At 32.5% G+C, this 20,989-nt stretch overlaps 3 protein-coding genes across 4 annotated transcripts in view; 2 read left to right on the top strand and 1 right to left on the bottom strand.

Moving 5' to 3' along the window:
• LOC125845221 (histone H3.3) overlaps positions 1-20,989 on the top strand; it is a 202,057-nt gene that overhangs the window by 160,265 nt on the left and 20,803 nt on the right. The window lies entirely within an intron of this gene.
• On the bottom strand, positions 933-13,004 carry LOC125845196 (pentatricopeptide repeat-containing protein At1g28690, mitochondrial). Of its 2 annotated transcripts, XM_049524645.1 has the most exons (5): positions 11,318-13,004; positions 10,830-11,220; positions 9,216-9,622; positions 5,554-5,827; positions 933-1,304 (listed from the first exon to the last, which is right to left on the bottom strand). In XM_049524645.1, exon 1 carries the CDS (start codon positions 12,905-12,907, stop codon positions 11,324-11,326), a length of 1,584 nt encoding a protein of 527 aa, XP_049380602.1. In that variant the 5' UTR covers positions 12,908-13,004; the 3' UTR covers positions 933-1,304; positions 5,554-5,827; positions 9,216-9,622; positions 10,830-11,220; positions 11,318-11,323. The 2 variants fall into 2 exon arrangements, with proteins under 2 accessions (XP_049380602.1, XP_049380601.1); XM_049524644.1 differs by lacking the exon at positions 933-1,304 and having other exon boundaries at positions 5,391-5,827.
• On the top strand, positions 19,694-20,454 carry LOC125845219 (uncharacterized). The gene has a single exon (XM_049524678.1). It carries the CDS (start codon positions 19,800-19,802, stop codon positions 20,220-20,222), a length of 423 nt encoding a protein of 140 aa, XP_049380635.1. The 5' UTR covers positions 19,694-19,799; the 3' UTR covers positions 20,223-20,454.

Here is a 20,989-nt window from a genome sequence, read left to right as displayed (position 1 = left end):
CAACAACTTGCTAATATTTTTTTTTAACAATTAATAAAACTCCACTCAAAATTCTTAATCAAGTTTTTTGCCTTCTTTTTCATGATATTAAGGCATATAATTAAGGATGACATATACTATCATATACAGAATGTTGAGCTATTTGGAATGTTAAATGGAATAGTAAGAATATATATAGTCGATCGTAACCTATTTGAAAATGAGGCATAATAATTAGGGGCGGGAGTAAAAACTTAGATGTAGGTTCGAGCAATTCCAGTAGCCTTTACTTAAACAAGGAAAAATTATGTAATAAAATCATTAAAATATGTATACATATTGAAATTTAGAACTCAATTATTAATACTTGAAGTAGTCATTTTAAATTAAGAATCCATAAAATTAAAGTCTTAGTTCTAATACCTCTGATAGTAATTTTTTTATATTCAATGTCCAGAGTATATACCGGACTATAAACAGTCGTAATTTGCAAGGTGTTAGACTCATTAAGGGAGAAACACTCCATGTTAAGATATTTTTACTCGTACCAAGCTTCAAAACAAATATCGTTTATTCATGGTGAAAGGATCATATCTGTCTCACCATATGGTGCGTTAATTATTTCTTATTTTTGATAATTACTAGTAGTACTAAACAATTCTAATATTGGATATGATTTATTTTGAGACAAAGCAATATGACAAATCTTTTTAGAAAAGAAAAAAAAGCTACAAATTGATAATGGCTCCCCCACTTGCATTTAAATTTTAGGCATAGTTTTTTGTTTTGATATTCTCAGACAGCACAAAATTCAACATCTTTTATTAACAACTGATCCTAGGTTTATTACTTAGAATTTAGCAAAGGACAGAGTCCAATGTGAAGTCCAAATATAGAAATATAAACTTTAGTACAATTTGTAATAGTTATAATAATAAAATAATAATAATTGTTTCTGATGAATTTTAACTAATCCATTTGTTTCTTATGGATTCCTTGCCTTGCTTTTTTCTTTTTCTATGAACCATGTTGAGAAGAAGAGACAATTGAATTACATCACCCCACATTGAGTCTTGCACCTTTACATTTATTTTTTAATTTAGTCGATAACAACGATAATAACATATTCAATATAGCCCTCACGGACATGATTGAGCAGTTGGGAGGCAAATCTTCCATGGGATCGAATTCAGCCTCTGTCTGCTACTCATTTATGAGCTCGCGCATAAGGCTTGCCTAGTGCGGTTTACATCTTGCGAGCTATTGCAAAGTGACCAGGTTTCAACAAAGTGTTCACCACAGAGTGCTCACCTGAAGGGCAGAGACTGTAGTAGAGGTTGTGGGTTTCCCAAGAATTTCCAAAAACAAATAAGCATATTCAATATAACTTGTAAGGGCTTGCCTAATGCAGTTTACATCTCCCGTATATTTTGCAAGCTATTGGAAAGTGAGCAGGCTACCACAAAGGGTTTCACCACAGAGTGCTCACCCGAAGGGGAGAGACTGTAACAAAGGTTGTGGGTTTCCCAAGAATTTCCAAAAACAAATAAACATATTCAATATATATATATGGGATATCGAGAGGATGATGTCTACACGACTTTTCTTTTATATTGAAGATAACGAGATTGTTTTTCAATAGACCTTCAGCTCAAGTTAATCCTAATAAAATCATGAATAGAAAATACAGTAGTGAAACCGTTATAATAAACGTAATGGAGAAAAGAACAATAGTAAGTTCTTTCAAGTGTGACATGAGAAGGAAAAAGAGGCTAAAGCTGACAACTTTGGCTCCATGTAGTGATTGCTATTTTTGAAAGAAGGGACCCATTTGAGTTGGGCCATCCACTTGTAAAGTAATTGGGCCCATTAAAAAGGCCACTTTCTTTTGTAGGGCCCAAATCACACGTCCAAATGTCTTTTAAGTCCGACAAAAATGGGGCCCATGAAACAAACTTCTCACAGAGCCACGTCACCCAAAAAAAATCTTCTCACTATACTCCTCAGCAAGTGGAGAACACCTCCCATTTAGGAGTGGATACCCTTCGGAAGTTGTAGTGGAATGAATAAAATTTCTCCAGTCTTAAGCAGAAATCTCGAATTTTATTTCTACATATGAAATTGTCTTTTTGCGGGAAACAATTCACTGTCAAAGTGAAACTTTATGAACCAATATCTAAATTAATTGACCCTAAAATAAATTACCTATTTACCCCTACAGAGATAGAAATAAGATCTGCATATACGTCCATCTTTTCCGAACCTTATTTTGTAAGATCACTCCGCATGTGTGATTATATCAAGGAATTGAAGATTAATACGATCGATTTCAATTTATGTGACATCGTTTAATCGAGTGCGAAAATTTAAAAAATAAAATGGGGCCCCACACACATCACGTAGGGGAATAAACATTTCTCTCTCTTTCTGTCTACTTTATTGATTGATGAATAGGTGGGTCCTGCCTAAGTTCTGTAGAGTCGTCAGCCATTTTTGACTCTCTAGCCATTGGCTTGGACCCTACATACATCTTTGTCTTTTAATAGGGGCTCAGATCCCAATGTATTATCAAATTCATCTAATCTATTTGTGCCCACTTCTGACCCCACCCTCTACACCCTACCCCCACCCCCACCCCTCTATACTGTCTCATCTACAAGCTGGCTGGCTGGCTGGCTTCACAAGCCATGTTTTATGAGCTGATAATTAGTCATGCTTATATGATAAGAGCATTTAATTTCTTTCTGGTAACGTTTGGATCAGTTTACGCGCACATTAAGTGTTATTTCAATCTAAGTATATGTTATATCTCTTTAGTACCTAAAGAAAATATTCTTTGATTCCTTCTTTTGCTTGTAGTATCAACTTTTAAAAATCTTTCACCACGCGCAATAGAAAAGAAACTCGCTAGGTCTTCATAATAGAGACAATTTTGCTCATGCTTCAAATGATTTGGCAATTTTATATATAACTATTTATTTTTCTTTTATGATTGATAAAGGCGTAAGAGCAAAAGACTATTTAACACATTTTCAAAAGGTAACGAGGTTAGGTTGACTTTGAAAAGATTATTAAAAATCGTGTGAAGAATGAAAAACGCCGAGTGAACCCATGAGATAAGGTTTACAAAATGTAATTTGTTTCTCATTTAGGCACCTTGATTATTCTATCACACACCTATTACTTCTCATCAATACAGGTATCAGAAACTCTATCCATCGAGATTTAGGTAACGACCAAGTCACCTACTAGTATTCTTTTGTCTCGATTGAAATTTGAACATAAGGCTTCATGATTATATACAGTGGCGGATGTATGTTATGGATTATGGGTGCTTAAGCACCCATTGGCTTTTGCGATAAACACTAATATTTGTTTGTAATATCTAATAATTCATTCAAATGTATCAACTAAGCACCCACTTTATATAGCAATTCTCAAACTAAAAACAATTGAGCACCCATGAAATAAAATTTCTGAATCCGCCACTGATTATATATACACTTTATTGATTACTAGGTCACACCTCTAGGTGCTGCTAGTATGAGTCAACTTACAAACAACTTAACCGAATATATGTTACCTTTCGCTTGCAACTCTAACTCATCAAATTTAAGCAGACAAAAAATATCACCTTGAGGTATCTATCTCTACTGACTACACAACTTTAAAACCTGCTCTCTTGTCTCCATTGTTGGGAAGGAAAATGAACTGCAAACTTCTGTTATATGGAGTACAAAGCTTTTCAAATGAAACGCTCACAACAACATCAATATCTTTTCTTTTGAGTTGAGGGTCTATCGAAAACAACTTTTTTATCCCACCAAGGTAGGAGTACGTACATCCTATCCTCACCATACGTACTCCACTTGTGAGACTATATTGATTATGTTGTTATATCAAATATGAAATTATGAATAGCCTATGAGTAAAAATAGGAACCTATGGTCTCAGAAAACCAAATCTTAACACAACAGTTTCCCAATATAAATGTCTATAAATTTTTAGTTGCATATCATTTTCAGAAACTACAAGGTTCTAGGGGACCATTTACAAAAGAGGGAGGCAAGTGTAAATGCTTTCATGAGTAAACTGACAGTAGCTACCACCTATTTGACCTATCCACCAACAAGACACAACACTTGTGGCTAAAAGTTGAAATCTCCTTTCCCATATGGCCACTTTTCTTGGACCATTTGAACTTATCTAAGCACTCAAAAACTGAACTTGTCTGGTTTCTTCCTAGTAGATATTCTTTGGTTGTTGTTGAAATCACAAACATTCCAACTTAATATCTTCTTTCATTTTACCCTCTTTCTTTAATCAGTCTGTTGGAACAGTAAACAACCAGTTCAAATATTCACGAACAAGAATTTACTAGCTTCTATATCCCAGATGAAAATCTTGGCTCCGCCATTGGTCACTTGCCTTGTTCTAAACATGTATAGGCTTTTTGTAAAAGCGACAACTTACCAATTACCAGTGCTTACTTGCACGGAACTAAACAAACTAACTTTCTCAAATGACATGAATAATCAAGTACTCCTATATGTAGAGGCGGTTCCAAAATTTTATGTTAACGTCAGCACATCCATAACTTCTTTGCAGAAATGGGTCCAAAACTTAACCTATTTATGTATTTTTAGGTATTTTCAACGATATATACAGACCAAAGGAAACAAATGTGAACTTTGTACCTCCAGTGCCTACATGATCACTAAGCACAGTTAAGACTGCTTACGATCACTCGCCTGTATCTAAACGTACCAGTTCTCGTATAGGATACCAGTGATCACAACCCCCATATGTAGCTATATGATATATTACTACTTGTTTTATGGATTTTCATGAACATCAAGGGACTTGATGCAACATAGTAAAACATTAGGTTGTTGATGCAAGTATATTCAAGTATAGAAGACTTTACCAAAAGACATCAGTCTTTGTTATAATTTGGCTAAAAGTTGACAAAACAAAAACAAACAATTAATGTGTCAACTTTCATGGACCCAACTAGTTTTAATAAAACTTACTCTAAAGGGACTACAAAAGACTTTGCTCATTCTTTCTCCAGACACAAGGTATCTGTAAAAGAACTCACTCATGACCGTTAGATCAGATCGATGTAGACTTGATGTCTATACACGAAAAAGAAAAATGAAGAGCCAATTCCTGTATATTCAATTCAATGACAACTTGCAGCATATTGATTAACCCTCTCTCTCCCTCTCTCCTAGGCTGGGCATAAATATAATGGTCCTACTCCTATCAACAATGAACAGGGGTTTTAAAAGGTACTTCACATATACCGGGTAGCCGATTGTCTATCGGAAACAACCTCTCTACCTCACCTCTGAGGTAGTGGTAAAGTCTGCGTACACTATATCTACCCCAGACCCCAATTAGTGGGAATACACTGGATATGTCGTTGTTGTTTACATATACCGGTTGTTTTCCGGGGTTGGATATAATAGTCCTTATTATAGACTATGACAAAGAAAAAAGGGACCAGCATATATTCATATCATCTAAAGCTAAGGTTAAGGTTAACATCATAGGTGTGGGGATGGTTACCTGCTCCTTGAGGCTAATGAGAAGTTTTTTTTTCCATAAAACAGATGGCACTGTGACTTGTCAATTGGGATTGAAGACGAAAGCTCCATTGCTAGAGACCTGCTATGCGAGACCTGGTGATCGGTGGGGCAGCAGAACATGGATTGATGGATTTTCTTGATAGGACTTCCCAGCTACCTCATTTATGACAAATGTTTCGTGTGTATAAGATCTTGTGAAGAGGATTAATCCATGCAAGATACTTGTAGCTCAGACGTTAAGTGACACTGACTATCTGCATCAACTTCTCGGAAAATATAAAATCAGACTTCTAACTACCAAAAACACGAGTGTAAAATGAAAAGAAAAATCTCAGTCACCACGTAGCTGCCACATGCATGTGCTTTGTTAGATTTGCAGCTGAAAATGGTGTTAGGACATGCATTCAACACCCTTTTTTTATTTTTCGATCAAAATTTCTCAATTTCTCTCAACAATATTAACTACAATTAGTCTTTTACCCAATTCTTCGATAACAATTTCCCACGGTAAAGTCTTGGATTTGAACTTGGAACCTCAAGGTGAATTTTGAACTCCTAAACCACTGAGCCAACCATTAATCTTGTGTTCATGGGATACAAAATCTAAATATATACACTAAGGGGTCGTTTGGTAGAGTGTATTAGGAAAAATAATGCATGCATTAGCACTGTGTATTACTAGTACCTTGTTTGGTACTCTTTTCCAACCTATGTATAACTAATGCTTGCATTAGTTATACACTCTATTGTGTATTAAAGTGTGTATTGCTAATACCATGGATTTCTAGGTATTAGCAATGCAATGGTTTTAATGCATGCATTAGATTAACTAATGACAAAACTACCCTCTATTAATAATAATAATAATAATTAATTATTATAATTATTATTATTATTATTATTATAATTATTATAATTATAATAATAATAATTATTATTATTATATATTATTATTATAATTATTATAACTATAATTATTATTATTATTATAATTATTATTATTATTTTTGTAAAAGAATGTGGGGGTATTTTTGTAAACAAATATTTTTTTAATAGTCTTTATACAAGGCTTGCTATTTCCAATACATCAAACCAAACAATGTATAAGAAATAATGCAAGTATAACTAATGCAAGCATTACTAATGCTTGCATTACTAATGCATGCATTACTAATACATCATAGAAGCATTATTCTTATACACTCTACCAAACGACCCCTAAAAGTAAATGTTTTTAAAAAAAAATTGTATATACAATGTAAATTTTTGCCAAGGGGGTTTGGGTGAACACCCTCGCCCCCTCCTAGATCTTCCCCTCCTAGATCTTCCCCTAACTGTAAACAAATTGCAACTCCAATGACAAATTAGGAGAAAGCAGAACAAATAATCAGTTTATAAGATTACCAAAGGGATTTTCTTTATCAAGGAGTGGTAACGGTGAATGCTCCCTAACCTTTTTCACCCCCAAAGGTAAAGGAAAGCAAGTTCATCATAAGCTCAGAACAAACAAAAGAGAAGGGCACAGAGGACCACATAACTTTGTTCTTTTCCAAAGGAAAGCACACTGATCCTCTTGAGTAACTTTTTTTATTTTTTCTTTTCGGTTACGTGCAAGATTGCTTTTTTGTCTGTGTCCCACCATTCCTCAAGATGGCTATAGGAGATGACTATATTCAACTGGTGAACCGCTCCTAGTATAACATTCAGACACAAAACAATAACGGGACCAATATCAACTTAATCAAACAATTCATGCTTAAATGCAACTCTAAAAGCTTCATCCGCACAATGGCCTTAAACTTTGATGTAGATTGATGCATGAGCACCTCCAATCTCTCATCATTTCTACCTATAAAGAAGAAATTTGAGATTCAGACACTTGACACTTAGCACCTTCATACTCTTATTAATCATGATTGTTATTTTCCTGATATTTGGTCAAATATATATTCTGCAAATAAAGCCAAACACACATTTTAAACCGTTAGTCCAACCTTTGCATCAGTGCTTCCCATTACTAAGAATTCTAGTGAACAACAGCTTCAGGTACAATGTTCACCCTAAAATCACACTGGACTACGTATCAATTTAATCAAACAATTTCAGTAGAAAAATATAATTGCACAGACATAATAGAAATGGAATTCGATATTCTTAGATGTGTTAACAACTGACATATATACTTGTGTATAAAGCAGAACTTGAGAATACACCTTCACCACCTAACACCTTTATACCACGCTAACATCGATTGATGTGTAATAGTATTTCTTGTTTTAATCGAAAGTAAAATGCTCTTGAAGTCGGAGCCATTTTAAACAACGATCAAGCTGAATCTCTTGAAAAAGCTCAAAGAATGAATTCACCAACTATTAGCCAAGGAAAAATGCTGAAATTTTCTTTTGAAAAATCACAACTTTAGTGTCACCATTACTAATTCCCACCCTTCAACAACCACTTAGGATAAATTTGTAATATAAAATGTACTAAGAGAAAGAAAAAGTATTTTTTAACTCATGGAAGTGTAAGGCTAAGAAAGTCTTTAATATGATGGCCCAAATTATAACCAGAAAACAAGCTTGAATAACCACTTAATGAGTTAATGTGCCAATGTTCCTCACATCACAATCATCTCATGGACCTCCTCACATATTTACCCCGACAGACCAAGATGGAGCCAAAGGATAATGAAAAAGTTATCTAGAACACAAACAAAATTAGCACTCACCTTGCAGCCCCTCCCTGAGGACTACATTACTAAGTGCAATTAAAAAGAGCAAATAACTAGAAAATTCAAAAAAGAATTGCATGACCCTCTAGCATTCAATCATGGGACTACATGAAAGTCCAACGAGTTGTACATTTCAGTAGCAGGAAGCTGTAGGATAGGATTACAGACTACCTTTTTTCTGACGTATACCGGCTACCTAAACGCCACCTTTATCGACTTGTAAATGCTACCTATATTGACTTTAAAGGGTTAAGACAGAATGGTTGGTACCAAAAGCTAATTTGAAAACAAGAATAGACTCTTTCTAAGTCAATTGTACATGCTCAATCAGCTTAAGCTACTTTAACCAAAGATGCAGCACACCCAAAATATCCACAATGAAGCTTAAAAACAGGAGTTGGGATGGAAGGAGTCATTGATCAAAGAATCAGGAATAAATTTCTTAAACTGGTGTAATCTTTTTAAGCCCTAAAACAAGCTTTGGCGTTTCATTGATCACTACGGAAAAGGCAAAAAAGAGTTACATGCCAGAGACTCAATTTCAATAAAATGAACTTAGTGCAATCAACAAGTTTTTCTCATTATTTATTGACTCTTTACTGTTGGCTTTCCTTTTTCAAGAAAATCATGGAATTCACCAGTATTTCTAAAGATCAATTTTTCTTCTATATTCAGAAAGCTAATTAAAACCTGTGTCTCCATTTTAAATCTACACCATAGTTTCCTCCAGCACTTTTAGTGTATAGCCTTGAGGCTTGTCACTATTGACTCCAGCTTCTTCAATGAACAAGTAAGATGAACTATCTTCAAATACTTCTTCTATTAAGGTATAAGAACAGGAGAAGCAATAAACTGCAGAAAAAACTACTAGCACAACATTTTGTACGAAGTTCACAAGTGGAAATAAATACCTTTGAGGCCATACACCAGTATTTTAATGACAGCATCATCAGACTACCCTCTATGAATCCTATTCATGCATAAGAACAATGGTTAGTCAACAACATGCAGTTAAAATTAGAACTTGTTACTAGCTCAAGATAAATATCATATGCGGGAAGAAATGTAGACTGTTTATTTTATCCTACAACATGCGGGAAGAACTTCTGATGGCCCCAATATTCATGAACCAAAGAGACCTTAAGCGTGTAACTTCCAACTTCATAATCATGAGACAGCAATTTCACAATGTGCACTGATAAGTTTCATCCTCTTGACAATTTCACAATCATGAAACAGCAAATTCCAACATCCAAGCATAGAATATTTAGTTCCACAAATCCTTAACAGAAGCATCACATTATGTCCCTGTCAATGCCTGGGCCAGACTAAAGAATTCTTTTAAGAACCAGACCACATATAGGGATGATAAACTTCCATAACCGACGGAAGGCATATGCAAAACCAAATTTAACATGCCTAATAGCCAAACAATGCATAAATATTACAAGATCTACTTTTCACCAGATTATCCAAAAAAAAAATGTATAATGGTAAAGATTATCCAAGAAGTCAACTTCCCCGGAAAAGATTGAATTTATCACATCAATTGATAGATAGACTTAAGCATTCGCTTGATGCTGTGTAGACGGGCCGAGGAAAACACATTTAATCTCCTTTTTGTTCTAGGTTATGCTTAAGACTGATGGTAAAACTTGCAATTCCCAAGAAATCAAGTCACTTTTAAAAGCTTCACTTTGGAAATCAATAGATAGAGTGTCTGCTTGTTAGGCCTTAGTCAATAATGAATTAGGAGGTCTATGGAGGCGGACTTGAGCTCCATGCAATGCGAAGAACTACATGCTTGGAATGTTATGGAGCCACAAGGTCAGCTTTGTTGCATACACTGTACAGAAATGTCAACCTGCTATTGATTGTAAAGCTCAAGAGAATGGAAAAAACTTAGACAAATAAAAACACATTCGACTTGGTCAGGCACTCCAACAGTTGAGTGTCTGCCTTTGTTTTGGTATAACTGACTGATTGAGTTTCCAGTAGTCTCACTATTGCCCAGTTTCATCTAACAATCACTTCTCGCACATGACAATACTGATTGTCCAACCTGTACCAAATAGTATCTCAAATACAACTTTATTTTCAATAAGGTAAACAAATTTATTAATGTGTGGGGAGAAACCCCGTATAGAAGTTGTATAGTAAAACGTAGAGAACCTACACAAAAATATGATTCTCTACAAAGGATATCAATCATCTATACACACAGGGGACGTTGTTGCTGCACCAAAAGAAAACTAGAAACAGATATCTATTTCAACCCCCTTTAAATGCTCTCGTATTATTCTCCCTCCATGTTACCCACAATAAAGCTAGCAGATCAACATCCATGCCCTATTTCTTCTCTTCCTCATTCTGAAGGACTAGTAATGCAACACTTCTTCCATTGTGCACAGCATTACACATTGTACACCCAAACAAAATCAGGAACATCCACAACAAACATGCTGCATTAGCTCATCCATTGTCAATATCTCGTCCCTAGCTGCCAACCATGCAAAGAAACATACCTTCTTGGTGCCTTGAGGATCCTGATCGATAAATGCGGGAAAGTGGAATCCTCTCTCACTAGCAGACTCTGCTAGTATGATTTGACTATGAATAAATTATTTCTCTTCACCCCTGACACGAGTGTGGATAGCGGGAGACTTGAATTTGAAAGATAGGAACAATAAAAGGATTGAATCCTTGAAGGAGATAGAAACAAACTCAAGTATATGAACTTGAATCCTTGTACAAGGGTGAAGAAAGCCAAACCATGCAGCTGAGGAGGTATATATTCCATTTGTGTAACTTCAACTAGTGACGTGTCAATTTTCTATCTTCCTGTTCAGGCATGGTTAAGTCGCTTCAGATTGGCAATGATGCCTTTCTTTACTACCAGGCTCTGGAGATCTTAAACTGTATATTAAAAAAAAACAAGTTATCAGATTAACTGAGTGAAAACTCTTTCTCGTAAAAAAAATTAAAAAAAAGAGTGAAAACTTGCTACTATTACCTTTAGTTATGTCTGTTGTCCAGCAAAAAAAGCTTTCAAACTACCATCACTGCCAACCCAACTGAAGCCTGTGCCCTTTGATATTCCTCTAATCTTCATAATCTCCCTAAGTTCACTCACACCATCCCATCTACCAGCATCTGCAAGAGCATTAGATAGTGCAACATATGCCCCTGGACGACTACCACTACTTAGCTTGAAAAGCTCATTGGCAGCTAAATTTGCCAATTCCACATCTCCATGCACTCTACAAGAACTGAGTAAAGCTGCCCAAACATCAGAATCTGGACTTTCAGTCATATTAATTACAAACTCTAATGCCTGATTTAAGCTCCCTGAGCGTCCAAAGAGATCAACCATGCAAGCATAATGCTCCATCCTTGGCTTCATATAGTAATCTCTCTCCATACTTTCAAAAATCTCTCTTCCTTTAACAACTAGTCCGGAATGCGCACAAGCTGAGAGAGCACTTAGAAATGTAACATAATTTGGAACAATGTGATAATCTTCTTGCATTATACTAAATAGTTCAAGTGCCTCATCGGAATACCCGTTTTTCCCGTATCCATCAATCATGGAAGTCCAAGAGAAGACATTCTTCTCATGCATGTGGTCAAAGACTCTTCTTGCATCCTCAACCAATCCACACTTAGAATACATGTCAATTAAAGCACTTGCAGTTTTAACGTGCTCAATTAACTCAGTCTTCATCAGCTGTCCTTGAACCTGTTGACCAATTTCAGATGCTGCTAGAGCAGAACAAGCCCCAATTATACTTGCAAAAGTAGAAATATTAGGCCTAAAACCGAAACGTTGCATGTCAATATAAACCTCAATCGCCTTCTTAGCATTTTCAATCTGTTTACTATAACCTTCAATCATCGCATTGAACGCCACAACATCTTTCTCCATTGTTTTACTAAACACATCTTCAGCATCCTCAATGTAACCCTGATTCATATACCCTGTTATCAACGACGTCGAGCAAACAACACTCCTTTCCAACATCAAATCAAACACTCTCCTCGCATAATCCACCCTCCCACTCTTCACATACGAATCAACTAACCCAGTATAAAGCACATCATCACCCTCAACATCACATTTAATCACCTGGGCATGAACCTGCTTTCCAATACCCAGAGAATACGACTCTACATAGCTAATAGTAGACCCCTTCAAAATCATTGATAGTGTAAACTTATCTGGAGTTTCACCACAAAGACACAACTTTCTAACCATATTAAAACATTCTAAGACAAACCCATGTTTCACATACCCAGAAATCATGTAATTATAAGCAGAGAGAGTTGGTTGACGCATTTCATCAAACACTTGGCGGCCATAAAAAAGACAAGAACTTTTCAAGTAAAGTACTAACAATTTGATACGTATATTGGTATTGGGTTGATACCCAGTTTTCAAAATGTATGAATGAATCTTTTGTCCAAAAATAGGAGTGTCTGAATTGATATATTGTTGCAAAGATGATGACAGTGAAGAAAATTTTGGCGGCCATAAAAGGGAATTTGCTTCTGTTTCTTTTAACGAGATCAATGATTTGAATTTGGGTATTTGGGCATTCCTCATTTTTCGATTTTGGCTTGAAAGCTTAAAACTCTGTGTCGCTACATGGACTGGCAGCTTGGGTTTGAAGGCAACGGATGAAGGAGAAAGAGGCGCTAAACTTTTGTATTTGTTTTGTAACCAACTTTGAGTATGTACATGTAAACACATTAACTTGTTATTATTTAAATATCATTTTTTTTTTGGTTTTTTACTTCGTGTTTGAAGCTCATATTGAAGCTCCGAGTAAATTCGGATTGCGCACTGCAGGGCCCATTCGGGGGGTGGCGCTTCCAACATGATTTTCTCCATACCCAGGGCTCGAACCTGAGACCTCTGGTTAAGGGTGAAACACTTTCACCAGTGCACCACAACTCATGTTGGTATTTAAACATCATTATAATTGGGTGTCCACAAGATATAGACAAGACGGATCACGGGTTGGACTATTTAGTTGTTAGGTGAAACTGAATTGAGGCGTCTGAACATGTATTTTCAAAGTTAAAATATTTATTTATCAATTAAGATCAAATTTAAATGTTTGTTTACGTGTTATGCATTTATATTTCTATGAAGTGGCCTATCATCGGCCATTGGTATACTAGGAAATTACACGTGATGTTTTTGAAAAATGAATGATTTTGAATTTTTTATATTGACTATCCAATGAGCAAACGTTCAAAACTATAAGTTAGAATATTGCGCGTAAAATAAAACTTGTTAAATTTGAAATTTTGCGGAAAAGCAATCTATCATGTCATTTGTAGTTTAAGTTGGAACCGAAATGGCAATTGGACTGCTTTGCAAAATTGGACCATTGGCTATCCAACTTGGACAAAATTAATAATAAGCCCACAAACTATATACTTATATTTGGCCCATGTATATTCATCATATGATTTTTGGTTAAAACACATATATTCTTTAAAAAAAATTGTATATCGTCTAGATAAATATTATGGTAGGTGAAGGTGTGGATGGTGGGGTGGTTGGGATAGAGGTGAAGTTGAGGTCTGTTGGGGGTGGGGTAGGAGGATACAATCAACGTGAAATATCACTCATGTAACACTTATATGAGATAATATCTTAGTCATTTAGAAATTAAATTTTAAAAAATGGTATTTTTTTAGATCTATTATACGTAAAAGTAAGATCTCTTAAAAAGTCCATTAATGAACAACAAAATCAATTTTTCCGAATATATTTTTCAAAAAAAATTGACAAACCAAATATAAAAATATTTTCTTCCTACCACACCATTTATTTGAAAGCATCAAAAAAGACACTTTCTTTTGAGTGTGTAGAGATTAATTTAATTTTACCATCGCAATATTATCCTATTTTTTCCTTTTCTTTTTAAGATCTCTATTTTATGAACGTAAAATTAATTTTTTGCTTATTAAATTATTATAATATATCCAACACAAAAGCTGCATATATTGGGGCAAAACTCAAGTTATAATTTTTGATAAAGACAAAATTTATATTGGTATCATTTTAATTATATAATAAGAAATGTTATCCACAATATATATACGTATATTTTCTAAGATATGATACATAGAATCACAACAAATTAATTTCTTCATATTTCCTTGTTATATTCAACGCATGAGACATGTTCCCCTCAATTACAATTAGTTATTAGAACATGCCTTCAACAATACATTTGACTATTTAAGAAGATTTAATCTAGTGTCGTGGTCATGTTATATATTTTATGTCAAAATTTTATTTTTTGTCACTTTTCATCAATAACAAGTATCAGGTAACTTTGTACTAAGACTAAGATCGAATTTTGTGCACTTTAACTAATTCCTCGAGATTGCTCTATAACAATATTTCATTATAACAACGATGGAAACTTTCTTTAAATTTAAGTTATACTATTAACTTTTTTTAAACTTTCTTTTCAACTTACAAGTATACTTAACATTTTTTTATTTTTCCAGTTACTTGCATGCACATATTTTTGCAAGTCTTTTATGTAAATGGAATAAAACTTCCATAATGAACACGTGTTATCTTTTCTTTTTTTAAATGGTCCTCTAATTAAACCATTTAATCAAGATTGTTCCATTTTCGCCGTTGATGGTGGAAAATTGTTATATATATACTTACTATAAAATATCAATATTCTCCACTCACATATCATCATATATAGATAATTATTTTTATTTGAGATGGAAGTCTATCGAAACAATATTTTTATTTGATTAAGATAAACATAAAATATGCGTACACGTTAATTTTTTCGGATTCACTCGTAAAATTATATTGATTATATTATTAATTATTATTATTGTATTTAAAGAATTAAAGGGTATATGCATCGTATTATTGTGAACCTAATTAGTAAATAATTTAATATTTGATGGATCTAATCAATTAATATTACATGCATGAATGTACAATAAAATACAACACATTCATGCATTTTGTAATTACACCATGTTCTCCTTTGACCACATTAAATATTTGATACATTTATACAAAAATATAAACAAAAAAAATTAAAACATACCTAAAATTACCTAAGAATAAGAGTGATAAATTAATTTCTAGAAACGATACTAATTTCTTTTTTAGTTCTTGGGAAGTATGTGGTCTATATATTGTCTACCACACAACAAACAAAGAAAGAGCAAATGCGCATGGGAACTATATATTAATATTTCCTTAAACAAAATGCTAATCGAAATATAATTAAGATCAAGCACGTCGTGTCAAAAGTTATGACTGATAATATTAGTGTAATATAGAAAATGCTAATAGAAGTATAATTAAGATCAAGCACATCGTGACAAAGTTATAACTGATAATATCAATGTAATTTTATTTCTTAAATAACAAGTCTATCAAAAGATGTTATATTCAATCATGAGTTCATGACTCGAATACAAGTCATTCCCAACTCTGCCTTGATATAGATAGAATCTTGGTGTTGCCCAATAATCCCCTTCCCGCATGACACCTGTCACATGAATTTTGATAATCAATTTTATGATCGATCTTGGCTTTATATACCATTTATTATGGTCAAACGCTTATCATCGGCATAACAAGGGTCAAAACTTTATTTTTTTAATCAAATTATGTCGAGTAAATATTATATCCAATCATGACTATGACTTGAGCTAGAGGCGAATTCAAAATTTTAAATATGTATTCCTACCATAATTAATTGTACTATCGTAGTACTTGTTCATCCTATTAAGAAAAAATAATAATTTAAAAAATAAAACAGATACAAATTACAGTATATTAATTGTATCGAAAGCTTATAATTACAACATTTTTATATAAACTCATAACATAGCAAAGGAATCATTTGAGATTTTATAAATCTTTGGTCGTTTGTTCATCAGACAAATTCACGTGCATCATTATATTATAAAGAATATAGAAAAAAGAAAAATTATAAGTAAACTATGTAATGAGTAGGATGTCTCGTACTCTATTGACAACATACAACAGCTTCCACGTAAGGCTATTTTTCAATCTCTCCGGTCAGTAACAGAATCAGAAATTTTATAATGTAAAGTGTTATAATATTTATAAAAAAGTAGACGTTATAAAAAAAATAAGATAATTTTTCGATAAAAGGATGTCATTTGGCACCTCTTGACATAAGGCTCCGGCGCTATTGGTTGAGTCTATGTTGTCTCAATGTGTTTATTTTCCAATGCACACAAAAAAGAGTTATGAAATTTATCGATAGTACGTAACTAATATATGATTTTTAAAGAGTTTATTGTTAATTTATCGTTAAATAGGTTTATAAATTAAAGGTGAATTCCTGCACACAATGCAAATTGAACAAGCTAAGTCATTAAGAACGTTAATTTGATTATAAATTTATTATAAAATTTATTTATTTATTATTGAATTACTCTTTATTTATTTACTCAAACTATTTTCTCTCTCTTTTAAGATTTTTTTAATCATTTATCGGAGAATAAGTAGAATTGAAAAAAGAATAAGCAGTAACAATTAACATACTTAGTAAAATCTCATAATTGGGATCTAATTAAGGTTAGTGGTGTGTACAAAGTTTCATACCAGATAGAGATGTTGTCTCCAATAGACCTTCGATCGGCTCAAGTAAAGTATTAATTTCATAACGTAACAGGTATCAAAAGAAAATATAGTAGAAGGATAGCAGAAGCAAAAATAACATATTCAGTAAAATTCCACAAGTGAGATCTAGAAAGAATGGTGTATACACAATCTTACCTATCTTGTAAGTGTAAAGACATTGTTCCGGACCAACCATGCTCAAGTAAATATATATACCACATGAATGAAAAGAAAATATAGTAGAATTAAGGATAATATAGAAATGAACACTAACAATAACAAATAATATGATAATAATAAAAAAAAAAATACTGTCTTTAATTTTCTAAAATTTCCTAAGCAACACTTTTATGGATATTCAACAAATTAATTTGACTAAAATGACGTTTATATTGAATTGAAAGAATTGACTAATTATATCTCCAGCCAACTACATACAGTTGTAAAAGCTTCATTACAGCAATGAACTATTGTCTTCTTATTTCTTATTATATATCAATAATAATTATGAAAAAGGGTCATATTTCCACTTGATTATATATCGAAAATAAATCATATTTATCTTTCATTATACCTTTTAAACAAATATACCTCTACAATCATATTTTAGACTTGTATTTGTCCATCATCCACTAAAACTAACGGTATATATCCTTTCCCGATTAAAATTAGTTTATTCACCTACCACTCGTTAAAACTTTAATTTCAGCTTTAAAATGTCACATTTCATGTTTTTATCGAACCAAAAAAACCATACCCATTTTTAATGAAATTTTAACAACTTTATAAGATTTTAAATCACATACTTATAAATATATTTTAAATAATTTAATAATTTAAAAAATTATTTACACTAACGATATATAAATTCGAGTTGAACCCCTCGTGTGCATGCGACATCAGGATTGGTATTTTCTTAACGTGAAATTTTGACTTAATAATCTGTGCCGCAAAAGTAACGTTAAAGACTATACTTTGACCAAATATTAAAAAAAATGGCCTACTTAATTAATTGCACGTAACCCTCTTTCATTTTCCAACTTTTAATTATTGTTATTATTATTATTATTTTCCGTGTGTATTACATCACACGCACGAACAATATGGCAATCTTTTTTGACCTAAAGAAAAATAAATAATAATAATTCAAAAAAAAAAAAAAGAGTCATGTTCTAGGTAGGTGTTTAATTACATATAATTTGACTACTTAGGGAAAAATTATAGTACGTCATTACAAAATATTATAATTCATCTCAGTAATTTGTCGACAAAATATTTAGATATATAATAATTTAAAAAAAGATAACGCATCAGCATCTTTTTCAATAATTGTGTGTGAGAAAAAAACACTTAAAAAGTAAAAATCACACGTATTTCATATGGGAATAATTAGTAATTAGCACTATTTTATATTATTAAGTTGCTACCTAATTTTGGTTTAACACTACATCATGAGGTCCTGGATAATATACTAAAGCCACTTGTGTTAAAAGATAAAATAAAGTTGAGTAAATTAAAAAATTATTCTTTTAAATAAATTAAAATTTCGATGAAATAGTTATATAATTCACATGATACCATAATAAACAAGTCTTGAATTAAAGTTTATACCAATACCATTTAGTTATTTACCCGATCCATAAAAAGAGAAGCAGACTCGCATGCGAGTGGCGTGTTAGAGACATAATTAAATAAATAAAATACATACCATAAACTTTTAGTTAAATTGCTTATACAATTCATGAATTCAAAAGTTAAAATTAATTTGAATATATGAATTGCTTAATTATTATAGGTTAAATACAAATTCCACGTGTGATTAGTAATTAGTAGAGTAACTGATAGTATGACTAGAAAAAGGAAAAATATATACTGCATAAAAAATGAGTAATTACGATTTATTATGTGTTTAAAACATCATTAAACTTTCATAAACCATTAAATTAATTAACATAAATATTTACTCCCTCCATTTCATATTACTTGATATTGACCGGACATACTTTTTTAAAAAGGTTTTAATTAACGATTATTTTACCAAAGTAACCTTACTATTGATGTGTTAAAACTCTAAACTATTTGACTACTACTCCTTCCGTCCATTAATAGTTGTCCACTTTACTATTTTAGAACGTCAAACAAAACAATACTTGTCTATTTTATGAAATCAATGAATAATTTTATACTTAGTTTCTAATTTACCCTTATCATTATTTATAGTTATTCTCTATTACATTTTTCAAGACATTGTATTTATTATATTCAAAGGATAATATAGTAAAATTACTCTGTAAAGTCAATAGTGAATAAGTATTGTTGGACGTATGAAGTATTATTTAATGTAGTTATTTTACCACACTAACTTACCAAACCTTTTATTTGTTAAAATTGACAAATAAAATGAAATATTTATATATTAATAATTTAATATATAAGTCAAGCAAAATAAAACGAACCGAGTATATGACACACAACATACACGTATATAATGGGGAAAAATAAAGTCGGTTCGTGTCCCACACGGTCGCTATACGTTTCTTAATTAATTCCCCAAAAATTATACACAATTTCCAATTTCACACGAGGCCAAAATTCACCCATGCATCCTCCACACACTTTCCTTCTATAAACACCCACCCACCCCTCAAAACCACCCTACCTAACACCCCGTACCCCCACACATCTTCTCACTATATATATTAACCCTTTTCTTCATATTTTCTTACATAAGTTCAAAACTCATCTACGTGACCAAAAACAAAGGTACAAATTTACATAGAGAAATTAAAGTTTGTTTCAAGATTTTCTCTTCTCGATCATCATCATATCATCATATATGGCATTTTCGGAGCCAATAGTTATCTGCAAGAAGCATCCACAACACAAACAACAACCAGGAGTATGTTCATGTTGTTTAAGAGAAAAGCTATCAAAGATCAATCGTACAACTACAATTGCTAAAATTTCATCAATTCCTTCTTCTATATCCTCCTCCGCTTCCTCATCCAATTGCGCCTCTCCACGGGCCGCAATTGGACATCGTCGGATCACGTCCGACGTTGCTGGCGGCCATTATTCGTTCGTAACACTAGCGGCCGCCAACGGCGGAGGAGGAGGGGGGTTGAAGAAGAGTAGGTCAATAGCTTTTGTTGCAAGAGGGGGTAGAGTTGGAATTAATGGAAAGAAGAAGAAAGAAGGGTTTTGGTCAAAATTGATCCGGTCAACGGGGAAACGGACCAATAGGGTTGTTGTTCATTGATGACGTGGAATTTTAATAATTTTATTAGGTGGCAATAATTCAAGAAAATTTAAAATTGTTAATTAGGCAATGAGTTAGGTGAATATTTTGTAATTTAGTGAATTATTTGTACTTTTAGGTTGGTATTATTTGCACGTGTAATAGTACAAAAAAGATAAGAAGAATCATTTGATTTGATGTCTTTTTTTGTATTCCATGTTGATATTTTGTGAATATAAATTTATTTTATTTTTATAGAGAAAATGTGTGTGTTTGATATCTTCTCTTTTTGTCTTTTGTTATTTTTTTCTTGCTTGATTTCTTTTTTTACTTTTAATGTACTCTGAAAGGGAATCAAATTTAAAAAATTTCTTGATTGATGATAACATTAAAAAGTTCATAAATAATATTGATGAAGGCTTTTAGTTGAAGATAGAATTCAACGATTAAAAAAATAATTCATATTGCGTGATATTTGATGTGCGTCTGGCGACAGAATAATCTTTTTGATGGGCATTTTATGGGGAAATTGAACCAAGACTTTTTCTAAATTTGCTATTTGCTTGATTGACGGGAATAGAAATAAGATAAGAATTATGACACTTTTTATCATACAATTAATTAGAGTTTAAAGTCTTTCTTTTTATCACATTCAACAAATGTAGCTTTTATAATTATAAGATATACGTATATACTATATAGTAACTACTTTTTAAGGATAATATAAAAACAAATTAGTTACAGAACGTTTTTTCTATACACAAAATAGTAAAACAACTCAATCCAAA

This window comes from Solanum stenotomum, chromosome 11, assembly GCF_019186545.1.
Source record: "Solanum stenotomum isolate F172 chromosome 11, ASM1918654v1, whole genome shotgun sequence".
Taxonomy (NCBI): domain Eukaryota; kingdom Viridiplantae; phylum Streptophyta; class Magnoliopsida; order Solanales; family Solanaceae; genus Solanum; species Solanum stenotomum.
Note: the sequence above shows the minus strand (reverse complement) of the source record. Positions and strands in the feature narration are given on the sequence as shown.

Coding starts and splice junctions, on each gene's coding strand:
- LOC125845196 (XM_049524645.1), bottom strand. CDS start 12,907: ATGAGGAATGCCCAAATACCCAAATTCAAATCATTGATCTCGTTAAAA.
- LOC125845219 (XM_049524678.1), top strand. CDS start 19,800: ATGGCATTTTCGGAGCCAATAGTTATCTGCAAGAAGCATCCACAACAC.